Genomic DNA, 12739 nt, shown 5'->3' on the forward strand with positions numbered 1-12739 from the left:
CGGTGAGGCCGCGGACGCGCCGGGGGGCCGCTCGGTGAGCGGGACCCGCCGCCCTGACCCCCCCCCGCCGCCCCGTTCCGTTGCAGGCGCGGCCCGGCGGGGAGAGCGCGGAGGAGCTGACGGACAGCGGGGAGAGCGTCTACTCGGGGCTGGAGGACTCGGGCAGCGACAGCGGCTCGGCGGGGGAGGAGCGGGACTGGGACTCGGAGCCGGAGGACGAGCCCGGCGGCGGCGCCCACCCCCGGACACACGTGAGGGCGGCGCGGGGACGGGGTGGGGGACAGAGAGCACAGGGTTTAGCTCAGATACCATCAGGATATACTTTGGGAACGTATGTATATATGTATAATATATAGAGCCATACCACCTTGAGAACGCCCGATCTCATCTGCTCTGGGAAGCTCAGCAGGGTCGGGCCCGGTCAGTGCTTGGATGGGAGACCAGGTGGGAACAGCGGGTGCTGTGGGCTGAGCCAGCACTGGCCCTTGTGGCCAGGAAGCCAATGGGACCTGGGGTGGGTTAGAAGGGGGTGGTCAGTGGGTCAGAGAGGTTCTCCTGCCCCTCTGCTCTGCCCTGGGGAGACCACACCTGGAATCTTGTGTCCAGTTGTGGCCCCTCAGTTCCAGCAGGACAGGGAACTGCTGGAGAGAGTCCAGCGCAGCCACCAAGATGCTGGAGGGAGTGGAGCATCTCCCGTGGGAGGAAAGGCTGAGGGAGCTGGGGCTCTGGAGCTGGACAAGAGGACACTGAGGGGGGACTCATTGCTGGGGATCAAGATGGAAAGGGGGAGTGTCAGGAGGATGGAGCCAGGCTCTGCTGGTGACAACCAGGGACAGGACAAGGGGCAATGGGTGCAAACTGGAACACAGGAGGTTCCGCTGGAAGAGGAGAAGAAACTTGTTGGGGTGAGGGTGGCAGAGCCTGGCCCAGGCTGCCCAGGGGGTTGTGGAGTCTCCTTCTGTGCAGACATTCCAACCCCTGGACACCTTCCTGTGGAACCTCAGCTGGGTGTTCCTGCTCCGGGGGGCTGCACTGGATGAGCTTTGAGGGCCCTTCACCCCCTGACACCCTGGGGCTGTGTGATTCTGTGACAGGGCAGGGGGGGTAAGTGGTTCCACTGGGTCCATCCCACCCCCCAGCCCGTGGTCTGGGACCCTCCTTCCAAACCGAAGGCATGTGGGGGCAAATCCATGCCAGCCAAGTGCAGTTTATTCCCTGCTCCGCCCTGTGCCTGGAGGAGAAGAGGGAAGTGGGGGGAATAAGCGCCCAGTATCACAACCACAGAGTGGCTGGGGTTGCAAGGGGCCCCTGGAGGTGCCCCCCCTCTGTTAATTGTGGGGAAAAAGCAAAATCAAACCTGTGCGCGTCAACCACAGCAAAACATCTGTGAAGAGAAATCGCATTTATAGAAACATAGAAACATTTTGGTTGGAAGCAACCCTCAGGGTCATCAAGTCCACCCATAACCCAACCCCTGTCCCTGGAGCTCTCAAGTAACTGGTTGTTCATTTGGAGCTGGTTTCTGTAGCAGGGGAGTGTCCCTGAGTGTCCCTGAGTGCGCAGGGTCAGTGAGGGGGAGCCCAGACCTGTCCAGAGTTGGGGACGCTTCTGTTTCCTGCCTCTGAGTGGGCATTTGGTGATGAGACGCAGCGTAGGGACACGCTTGGTAACAGGAGAGCAACTTCTTTGCCACCTTGGGCTTGTAGAGGCTCTATTGGTAGTGAAGCTTCTCTCACAGGTGCTACATTTGTAAATAATATCAGAATGACGTAGTCTCCCTCTGGTTTCAGAAGGTACAGGAGCAAAGGTTGATGGAAAAATTCACACTCGAGCTTGTCTTGAATCCTGGGGGCAGATCTGGGCCCCTCACACCAAGAAACCCTTGAGGTGCTGGAGCGAGCGGAGAGAAGGGAGCGGAGCTGGTGAGCGGCTGGAGCACAAGTGTGATGGAGACTGAGGGACCTGGGGGTTCAGCTGGAGAACAGGAGCTGAGGGGAGACCTTCTGATCTCTGAACTGCCTGAAAGGAGCTTGGAGCCAGGGGGGGTCGGGCTCTGCTCCCCAGGAACAAGCGCCAGGAGCAGAGGAAACGGCCTCAGGTTGCGCCAGGGGAGGTTGAGGTTGGATGTGGGAACAATTTCTTCCCCAAAGGGCTGTGGGGCATTGAACAGGCTGCCCAGGGCAGTGCTGGAGTCACCAGCCCTGGAGGGCTGGACAGACGGACAGGGGGCAGTGCTGGGGTGGGTTGTGGTTGGACTCGATCTTGAGGGGCTTTTGCAACCGAAACGATTCTGTGATTCTTTCTCTGCTGGTCTTAGTCTTTCTGCTCCATCCATGGAAGCAGCAGCTCTAGCAAAGGAGAACCCTTTAGCTCAGGGGGTATTACTGCTTGTTGAACGCTTTGGTGTTGGAAGCACCCACCAGAGGTTTGGACCCGGTCCGTGACTGTCGTGTTGAGAAGTAACAGGGAGATGGACACTCCGGAGACGGTGAGACACGGGTTTGGGACGTGCGGTCGGTGCGGAAGGCGGGCTGTAGGGACGAGCCTCCGCAGCGCCGTGGGGCTCCGCGCCGTCCTGCTCCGCGCCGTCCCGCTGCCGCCTGCCGTTCTGTCCAAGAAGATGCGGCTAGAAAGCTGGAATGCGAGTAGTCTTGTCTTTGGGGCTCAAACCCCGCAGAGCAGCGAAGGCAGCCCCTCGGGACAGAGCAGAGGGGAGCCGAGCGGTGAGCGGCGCCGGCGTCTCAGCCCCTGCAGGAGTGTGGAGCTGCTGTGAGCAGCGAGGCGCTGAGCTGACCCGAGCTGAGCTGAGCCGTGCTGGGCTGTCCCGAGCTGGGCTGTCCCGAGCTGGGCTGTCCCGAGCTGGGCTGTCCCGAGCTGAGCTGAGCTGTCCCGAGCTGAGCTGTCCCAAGCTGAGCTGAGCCGAGCTGAGCTGTCCCAAGCTGAGCTGTCCCAAGCTGAGCTGAGCCGAGCTGAGCTGTCCCGAGCTGAGCTGAGCTGTGCTGTCCCAAGGTGACCTGAGCTGTGGTGACCCGAGCTGAGCTGAGCTGTGCTGTGCTGAGCTGTCCCGAGCTGAGCTGTCCCAAGCTGAGCTGAGCCGAGCTGAGCTGTCCCAAGCTGAGCTGTCCCAAGCTGAGCTGAGCCGAGCTGAGCTGTCCCGAGCTGAGCTGAGCTGTGCTGTCCCAAGGTGACCTGAGCTGTGGTGACCCGAGCTGAGCTGAGCTGTGCTGTGCTGAGCTGTCCCAAGGTGACCTGAGCTGTGCTGACCCGAGCTGAGCTGTGCTGAGCTGAGCTGTCCCGAGCTGAGCTGAGCCAGGCTGAGCTGTGCTGTCCCTAACTGAGCTGTCCCGAGCTGAGCTGAGCTGTGCTGTCCCGAGCTGAGCTGAGCTGAGCTGTCCCGAGCTGAGCTGAGCTGAGCTGTCCCGAGCTGAGCTGAGCTGAGCTGTGCTGTCCCGAGCTGATCTGAGCTGTGCTGTCCCGAGCTGATCTGAGCTGTGCTGTCCCGAGCTGAGCCGAGCTGTGCTGTCCCGAGCTGAGCCGAGCTGTGCTGTCCCGAGCTGAGCCGAGCTGTGCTGTCCCGAGCTGATCTGAGCTGTGCTGTCCCGAGCTGATCTGAGCTGTGCTGTCCCGAGCTGAGCTGAGCTGTGCTGTCCCAAGCTGAGCTGAGCTGAGCTGTCCCGAGCTGAGCTGAGCTGTCCCGAGCTGAGCTGAGCTGTCCTGAGCTGAGCTGAGCTGTCCCGAGCTGAGCTGAGCTGAGCTGTCCCGAGCTGAGCTGAGCTGTCCTGAGCTGATCTGTGCTATCCCAAGCTGTCTCGAGCTGATCTGAGCTGTCCCGAGCTGAGCTGAGCTGAGCTGTCCCGAGCTGAACTGAGCTGTCCTGAGCTGATCTGTGCTATCCCAAGCTGTCTCGAGCTGATCTGAGCTGTCCCGAGCTGAGCTGAGCTGACCTGAGCTGAGCTGACCTGAGCTGTGCTGACCCAAGCTGAGCTGTCCCAAGCTGAGCTGTCCCAACCTGAGCCGAGCTGGGCTGAGCTTAGCTGTCCCGAGCTGAGCCGAGCTGGGCTGAGCTTAGCTGTCCCGAGCTGTCCTGAGCTGAGCCGAGCTGGGCTGAGCTTAGCTGTCCCGAGCTGTCCTGGGCTGAGCTGAGCTGTCCCGGCCCCCGGGGCCCGGCAGCGGAAGGGCCAGCGCTCCCGCGCCTGTCAGCACGTCGCGCAGCCCGTGGCTCGGTGCGTCTCCAGCTCGCGGGGCTGTGTAAATATTAGGCTGTCCTTGTCGGATTAGATTTCCTCTTAATGACTTCCAGCGCTCCGCCAGGCCGGGCTCCGTTCCTTGGCAGCGCCGGGGCGGAGCGGAGCCGAGCGGCCGCAGCCGAGCCCGGGACAGCCGGTGGCTGCAGCTGGGCCGGGCTGACGTGTGCATGTGCTGGGTTTAAACCCGGGATCCTGTCCCTGCAGGTGCACAGATCACCCCAGGGATCCTGTCCTGTTCTGTCCCTGCGGGTGCACAGATCACCTCAGGGATCCTGTCCTGTCCTGTCCCTGCAGGTGCACAGATCACCCCAGGGATCCTGTCCTGTCCCTGCGGGTGCACAGATCACCCCAGGGATTCTGTCCTGTCCCTGCAGGTGCACAGATCACCCCAGGGATCCTGTCCCTGCAGGTGCACAGATCACCCCAGGGATCCTGTCCTGTCCCTGCAGGTGCTCAGATCACCCCAGGGATCCTGTCCTGTCCTGTCCCTGCGGGTGCACAGATCACCCCAGGAATCCTGTCCTGTCCCTGCAGGTGCACAGATCACCCCAGGGATCCTGTCCTGTCCCTGCAGGTGCACAGATCACCCCAGGGATCCTGTCCTGTCCCTGCGGGTGCACAGATCACCCCAGGGATCCTGTCCTGTCCCTGCAGGTGCTCAGATCACCCCCGGGATCCTGTCCCTGCAGGTGCACAGATCACCCCAGGGATCCTGTCCTGTCCCTGCGGGTGCACAGATCACCCCAGGGATCCTGTCCTGTCCCTGCAGGTGCACAGATCACCCCCGGGATCCTGTCCCTGCAGGTGCACAGATCACCCCAGGGATCCTGTCCTGTCCCTGCGGGTGCACAGATCACCCCAGGGATCCTGTCCTGTCCCTGCGGGTGCACAGATCACCCCAGGGATCCTGTCCTGTCCTGTCCCTGCGGGTGCACAGATCACCCCAGGGATCCTGTCCTGTCCCTGCGGGTGCACAGATCACCCCAGGGATCCTGTCCTGTCCTGTCCCTGCGGGTGCACAGATCACCCCAGGGATCCTGTCCTGTCCCTGCGGGTGCACAGATCACCCTAGGGATCCTGTCCTGTCCTGTCCCTGCAGGTGACAGATCACCCCAGGGATCCTGTCCTGTCCTGGCCCTGCCGGTGTCACCGGCGAGCGGGGGCCTGGTGATGGGCTGGGTCGCACACCCAGCGCTGAGCCCTGGGGACAAAGGCAAAGCAAAGCTGGAGTCATAGAACCACAGAGTCAGGTTGATTGGAAAAGCCCCTCAAGATGAAGCCCAACCATAACCCACCCTGTCCCTGCCCCCTGTCCTGAGAACCTCGTGTCCGTCTGTCCAGCCCTCCAGGGCTGGTGACTCCAGCACTGCCCTGGGCAGCCTGTTCAATGCCCCACAGCCCTTTGGGGAAGAAATTGTTCCCACATCCAACCTCAACCTCCCCTGGGCAACTTGAGGCCGTTTCCTCTGCTCCTGGCGCTTGTTCCTGGGGAGCAGAGCCCGACCCCCCTGGCTCCAAGCTCCTTTCAGGCAGTTCAGAGATCAGAAGGTCTCCCCTCAGCTCCTATTCTCCAGCTGAACCCCCAGGTCCCTCAGTCTCCATCACCCTTGTGCTCCAGCCCCTCACCAGCTCCGCTCCTTTCTCTGACAGGATGAGGCACAAACCTTCCGATTTCGCTGGCGCCCACCGGGCTGTCTGTGTCTTGGGCTGTGTTAGATCTTGAGTCTGGTGCATAAGCGAGGCTGTTCCGTGCCAGGCTCCATCTTCCTGTGCTGTTGGCAGTTCTGTCAGCCCCATGAAATGGAGCAAATTGATGTTTGCCCACGGGGTGGAAAATTGCAGGCTCGTTGCTCACACTGACAGTCATGGCATGAGTTACCTCTCCCATCTTCAGGACTTGGTTGGAATAGACCCTCGAGGTCACCAAGTCCAACCATAACCCCCCCCGTCCCTGCCCCATGTCCTGAGAACCTCGTGTCCGTCTGTCCAGCCCTCCAGGGCTGGTGACTCCAGCACTGCCCTGGGCAGCCTGTTCAATGCCCCACAGCCCTTTGGGGAAGAAGTTGTCCCTATTCATCTCACAGCGGTGGGAAAGCGAATAGCAGCCGACTTCTCCCTGTGCCATGGCCTCTGCGATGGTCCCGTCTCTGTTTGACAGTGCTCGGCGGGAGGAGACTTGACCTGCTGGTAGGAGCCACTTTTCTGCTCGTTTGGCGGCGCTAATTGGGATCATCTTGTATCTGAGCTCAACGCGAGGTGCTGTGTGGACAGCAGGGTGACCATGAGCCAGCACTGGCCCTTGTGGCCAGGAAGCCAATGGGACCTGGGGTGGGTTAGAAGGGGTGGTCAGTAGGTCAGAGAGGTTCTCCTGCCCCTCTGCTCTGCCCTTGAAAAGAGGGTTTAGTTCAGATACTATCAGGATATATTTTGGGAACATATACATACATACATATATGATATATACAGCCATACCACCCTGAGAACACCTGATCTCATTTGATGTGGGAAGCTAAGCAGGGTCGGGCCCGGTCAGTGCTTGGATGGGAGACCAGGTGGGAACAGCGGGTGCTGTGGGCTGAGCCAGCACTGGCCCTTGTGGCCAGGAAGCCAATGGGACCTGGGGGGGGTTAGAAGGGGGTGGTCAGTGGGTCAGAGAGGTTCTCCTGCCCCTCTGCTCTGCCCTGGGGAGACCACACCTGGAATCTTGTGTCCAGCTGTGGCCCCTCAGTTCCAGCAGGACAGGGAACTGCTGGAGAGAGTCCAGAGCAGCCACCAAGATGCTGCAGGGAGTGGAGCATCTCCCGTGTGAGGAAAGGCTGAGGGAGCTGGGGCTCTGGAGCTGGACAAGAGGACACTGAGGGGGGACTCATTGCTGGGGATCAAGATGGAAAGGGGCAGTGTCAGGAGGATGGAGCCAGGCTCTGCTGGTGACAACCAGGGACAGGACAAGGGGCAATGGGTGCAAACTGGAACACAGGAGGTTCCGCTGGAAGAGGAGAAGCAACTTGTTGGGGTGAGGGTGGCAGAGCCTGGCCCAGGCTGCCCAGGGGGTTGTGGAGTCTCCTTCTGTGCAGACATTCCAACCCCTGGACACCTTCCTATGGAACCTCAGCTGGGTGTTCCTGCTCCGGGGGGCTGCACTGGATGAGCTTTGAGGGCCCTTCACCCCCTGACACCCTGGGGCTGTGTGATTCTGTGACAGGGCAGGGGGGGTAAGTGGTTCCACTGGGTCCATCCCACCCCCCAGCCCGTGGTCTGGGACCCTCCTTCCAAACCGAAGGCATCTGGGGGCAAATCCATGCCAGCCAAGTGCAGTTTATTCCCTGCTCCGCCCTGTGCCTGGAGGAGAAGAGGGAAGTGGGGGGAATAAGCGCCCAGTGTCACAACCACAGAGTGGCTGGGGTTGCAAGGGGCCCCTGGAGGTGCCCCCCCTCTGTTAATTGTGGGGAAAAAGCAAAATCAAACCTGTGCGCGTCAACCACAGCAAAACATCTGTGAAGAGAAATCGCATTTATAGAAACATAGAAACATTTTGGTTGGAAGCAACCCTCAGGGTCATCAAGTCCACCCATAACCCAACCCCTGTCCCTGGAGCTCTCAAGTAACTAGGTTGTTCATTTGGAGCTGGTTTCTGTAGCAGGGGAGTGTCCCTGAGTGTCCCTGAGTGCGCAGGGTCAGTGAGGGGGAGCCCAGACCTGTCCAGAGCGGGGGCGCTTCTGTTTCCTGCCTCTGGGTGGGCATTTGGTGATGAGACGCAGCGTAGGGACACGCTTGGTAACAGGAGAGCAACTTCTTTGCCACCTTGGGCTTGTATTGGTAGTGAAGCTTCTCTCACAGGTGCTACATTTGTAAATAATATCAGAATGACGTAGTCTCCCTCTGGTTTCAGAAGGTACAGGAGCAAAGGTTGATGGAAAAATTCACACTCGAGCTTGTCTTGAATCCTGGGGGCAGCTCTGGGCCCCTCACACCAAGAAACCCTTGAGGTGCTGGAGCGAGCGGAGAGAAGGGAGCGGAGCTGGTGAGGGGCTGGAGCACAAGGGTGATGGAGACTGAGGGACCTGGGGGGTTCAGCTGGAGAACAGGAGCTGAGGGGAGACCTTCTGATCTCTGAACTGCCTGAAAGGAGCTTGGAGCCAGGGGGGGTCGGGCTCTGCTCCCCAGGAACAAGCGCCAGGAGCAGAGGAAACAGCCTCAAGTTGCCCAGGGGAGGTTGAGGTTGGATCTGGGGAACAATTTCTTCCCCAAAGGGCTGTGGGGCATTGAACAGGCTGCCCAGGGCAGTGCTGGAGTCACCAGCCCTGGAGGGCTGGACAGACGGACAGGGGGCAGTGCTGGGGTGGGTTGTGGTTGGACTCGATCTTGAGGGGCTTTTGCAACCGAAACGATTCTGTGATTCTTTCTCTGCTGGTCTTAGTCTTTGCTGCTCCATCCATGGAAGCAGCAGCTCTAGCAAAGGAGAACCCTTTAGCTCAGGGGGTATTACTGCTTGTTGAACGCTTTGGTGTTGGAAGCACCCACCAGAGGTTTGGACCCGGTCCGTGACTGTCGTGTTGAGAAGTAACAGGGAGATGGACACTCCGGAGACGGTGAGACACGGGTTTGGGACGTGCGGTCGGTGCGGAAGGCGGGCTGTAGGGACGAGCCTCCGCAGCGCCGTGCGGCTCCGCGCCGTCCCGCTGCCGCCTGCCGTTCTGTCCAAGAAGATGCGGCTAGAAAGCTGGAATGCGAGTAGTCTTGTCTTTGGGGCTCAAACCCCGCAGAGCAGCGAAGGCAGCCCCTCGGGACAGAGCAGAGGGGAGCCGAGCGGTGAGCGGCGCCGGCGTCTCAGCCCCTGCAGGAGTGTGGAGCTGCTGTGAGCAGCGAAGCCTGAGCTGACCCGAGCTGGGTTGTCCCGTGCTGGGCTGTCCCGAGCTGGGCTGTCCCGAGCTGGGCTGTGCCGAGCTGGGCTGTGCCGAGCTGTCCCGAGCTGAGCTGAGCTGTCCCGAGCTGAGCCGAGCTGAGCTGTCCCGAGCTGAGCTGTCCCGAGCTGAGCTGTCCCGAGCTGAGCCGAGCTGAGCTGTCCCAAGCTGAGCCGAGCTGAGCTGAGCTGTCCCAAGCTGAGCTGAGCTGTCCCGAGCTGAGCCGAGCCGAGCTGAGCTGTCCCGAGCTGAGCTGTCCCGAGCTGAGCCGAGCCGAGCTGAGCCGAGCTGAGCTGTCCCGAGCTGAGCTGTCCCGAGCTGAGCTGTCCCGAGCTGAGCCGAGCCGAGCTGAGCCGAGCCGAGCTGAGCCGAGCTGAGCCGAGCCGAGCTGAGCCGAGCCGCGCTGAGCCGAGCTGAGCCGAGCCGAGCTGAGCCGAGCTGAGCTGTCCCGAGCTGAGCTGTCCCAAGCTGAGCTGTCCCAAGCTGAGCTGAGCCAAGCTGAGCTGTCCCGAGCTGAGCTGAGCTGTGCTGTCCCAAGGTGACCTGAGCTGTGGTGACCCGAGCTGAGCTGAGCTGTGCTGTGCTGAGCTGTCCCAAGGTGACCTGAGCTGTGCTGACCCGAGCTGAGCTGAGCTGTGCTGAGCTGAGCTGTCCCGAGCTGAGCTGAGCCAGGCTGAGCTGTGCTGTCCCTAACTGAGCTGTCCCGAGCTGAGCTGAGCTGTGCTGTCCCGAGCTGAGCTGAGCTGAGCTGTCCCGAGCTGAGCTGAGCTGAGCTGTCCTGAGCTGAGCTGAGCTGTGCTGTCCCGAGCTGAGCTGAGCTGAGCTGTGCTGTCCCGAGCTGAGCTGAGCTGTGCTGTCCCGAGCTGAGCTGTGCTGTCCTGAGCTGTCCTGAGCTGAGCTGTCCTGAGCTGAGCTGTCCTGAGCTGAGCTGTTCCGAGCTGAGCTGAGCTGTCCCGAGCTGAACTGAGCTGTCCTGAGCTGAGCTGAGCTGTCCTGAGCTGAGCTGAGCTGTCCCGAGCTGAACTGAGCTGTCCTGAGCTGATCTGTGCTATCCCGAGCTGATCTGTGCTATCCCAAGCTGTCTTGAGCTGATCTGAGCTGTCCCGAGCTGATCTGAGCTGACCTGAACTGTGCTGACCCAAGCTGAGCTGTGCCGACCCGAGCTGTGCCGACCCAAGCTGAGCTGTCCCGAGCTGAGCTGTCCCAAGCTGAGCCGAGCTGGGCTGAGGCTGGGCTGAGCTTAGCTGTCCCGAGCTGTCCTGAGCTGAGCCGAGCTGGGCTGAGCTTAGCTGTCCTGAGCTGAGCCGAGCTGGGCTGAGCTTAGCTGTCCCGAGCTGTCCTGGGCTGAGCTTAGCTGTCCCGGCCCCCGGGGCCCGGCAGCGGAAGGGCCAGCGCTCCCGCGCCTGTCAGCACGTCGCGCAGCCCGTGGCTCGGTGCGTCTCCAGCTCGCGGGGCTGTGTAAATATTAGGCTGTCCTTGTCGGATTAGATTTCCTCTTAATGACTTCCAGCGCTCCGCCAGGCCGGGCTCTGTTCCTTGGCAGCGCCGGGGCGGAGCGGAGCCGAGCGGCCGCAGCCGAGCCCGGGACAGCCGGTGGCTGCAGCTGGGGCCGGGCTGACGTGTGCATGTGCTGGGTTTAAACCCGGGATCCTGTCCCTGCAGGTGCACAGATCACCCCAGGGATCCTGTCCTGTCCCTGCGGGTGCACAGATCACCCCAGGGATTCTGTCCTGTCCCTGCAGGTGCACAGATCACCCCAGGGATCCTGTCCCTGCAGGTGCACAGATCACCCCAGGGATCCTGTCCTGTCCCTGCAGGTGCTCAGATCACCCCAGGGATCCTGTCCTGTCCTGTCCCTGCGGGTGCACAGATCACCCCAGGAATCCTGTCCTGTCCCTGCAGGTGCACAGATCACCCCAGGGATCCTGTCCTGTCCCTGCAGGTGCACAGATCACCCCAGGGATCCTGTCCTGTCCCTGTGGGTGCACAGATCACCCCAGGGATCCTGTCCTGTCCCTGCGGGTGCACAGGTCACCCCAGGGATCCTGTCCCTGCAGGTGCACAGATCACCCCAGGGATCCTGTCCTGTCCCTGCAGGTGCTCAGATCACCCCAGGGATCCTGTCCTGTCCCTGCGGGTGCACAGGTCACCCCAGGGATCCTGTCCCTGCAGGTGCTCAGATCACCCCAGGGATCCTGTCCCTGCAGGTGCACAGATCACCTCAGGGATCCTGTCCTGTCCCTGCAGGTGCACAGATCACAACAGGGATCCTGTCCTGTCCCTGCAGGTGCACAGATCACCTCAGGGATCCTGTCCTGTCCCTGCAGGTGCACAGATCACAACAGGGATCCTGTCCTGTCCCTGCAGGTGCACAGATCATCCCAGGGATCCTGTCCTGTCCCTGCAGGTGCACAGATCACCCCAGGGATCCTGTCCTGTCCCTGCAGGTGACAGATCACCCCAGGGATCCTGTCCTGTCCTGTCCCTGCGGGTGCACAGATCACCCCAGGGATCCTGTCCTGTCCTGTCCCTGCGGGTGCACAGATCACCCCAGGGATCCTGTCCTGTCCCTGCAGGTGACAGATCACCCCAGGGATCCTGTCCTGTCCTGTCCCTGCGGGTGCACAGATGACCCCAGGGATCCTGTCCTGTCCCTGCAGGTGACAGATCACCCCAGGGATCCTGTCCTGTCCTGTCCCTGCGGGTGCACAGATCACCCCAGGGATCCTGTCCTGTCCTGTCCCTGCGGGTGCACAGATCACCCCAGGGATCCTGTCCTGTCCTGGCCCTGCCGGTGTCACCGGCGAGCGGGGGCCTGGTGATGGGCTGGGTCGCACACCCAGCGCTGAGCCCTGGGGACAAAGGCAAAGCAAAGCTGGAGTCATAGAACCACAGAGTCAGGTTGGTTGGAAAAGCCCCTCAAGATGAAGCCCAACCATAACCCACCCTGTCCCTGCCCCCTGTCCTGAGAGCCTCGTGTCCGTCTGTCCAGCCCTCCAGGATGGTGACTCCAGCACTGCCCTGGGCAGCCTGTTCAATGCCCCACAGCCCTTTGGGGAAGAAATTGTTCCCCAGATCCAAACTCAACCTCCCCTGGCGCAACTTGAGGCCGTTTCCTCTGCTCCTGGCGCTTGTTCCTGGGGAGCAGAGCCCGACCCCCCTGGCTCCAAGCTCCTTTCAGGCAGTTCAGAGATCAGAAGGTCTCCCCTCAGCTCCTGTTCTCCAGCTGAACCCCAAGGTCCCTCAGTCTCCATCACCCTTGTGCTCCAGCCCCTCACCAGCTCCGCTCCTTTCTCTGACAGGATGAGGCACAAACCTTCCGATTTCGCTGGCACCCACCGAGCTGTCTGTGTCTTGGGCTGTGTTAGATCTTGAGTCTGGTGCATAAGCGAGGCTGTTCCGTGCCAGGCTCCATCTTCCTGTGCTGTTGGCAGTTCTGTCAGCCCCATGAAATGGAGCAAATTGATGTTTGCCCACGGGGTGGAAAATCGCAGGCTCGTTGCTCACACTGACAGTCATGGCATGAGTTACCTCTCCCATCTTCAGGACTTGGTTGGAATAGACCCTCGAGGTCACCAAGTCCAACCATAA

General features: G+C 61.3%; 1 protein-coding gene across 1 annotated transcript in view; it reads left to right on the forward strand.

The window, feature by feature from the left end:
* BOP1 (BOP1 ribosomal biogenesis factor) overlaps positions 1-12739 on the forward strand; it is a 72080-nt gene that overhangs the window by 279 nt on the left and 59062 nt on the right. Inside the window, exon 2 of the mRNA XM_082043968.1 lies at positions 87-251. Within this exon, the coding sequence (XP_081900094.1) occupies positions 87-251 (165 nt within the window). The remainder of the gene's footprint in view (positions 1-86; positions 252-12739) is intronic.

The sequence above is a fragment of the Streptopelia decaocto genome, assembly GCF_964273445.1.
Source record: "Streptopelia decaocto genome assembly, chromosome: 2".
In the NCBI taxonomy this organism is placed as follows: domain Eukaryota; kingdom Metazoa; phylum Chordata; class Aves; order Columbiformes; family Columbidae; genus Streptopelia; species Streptopelia decaocto.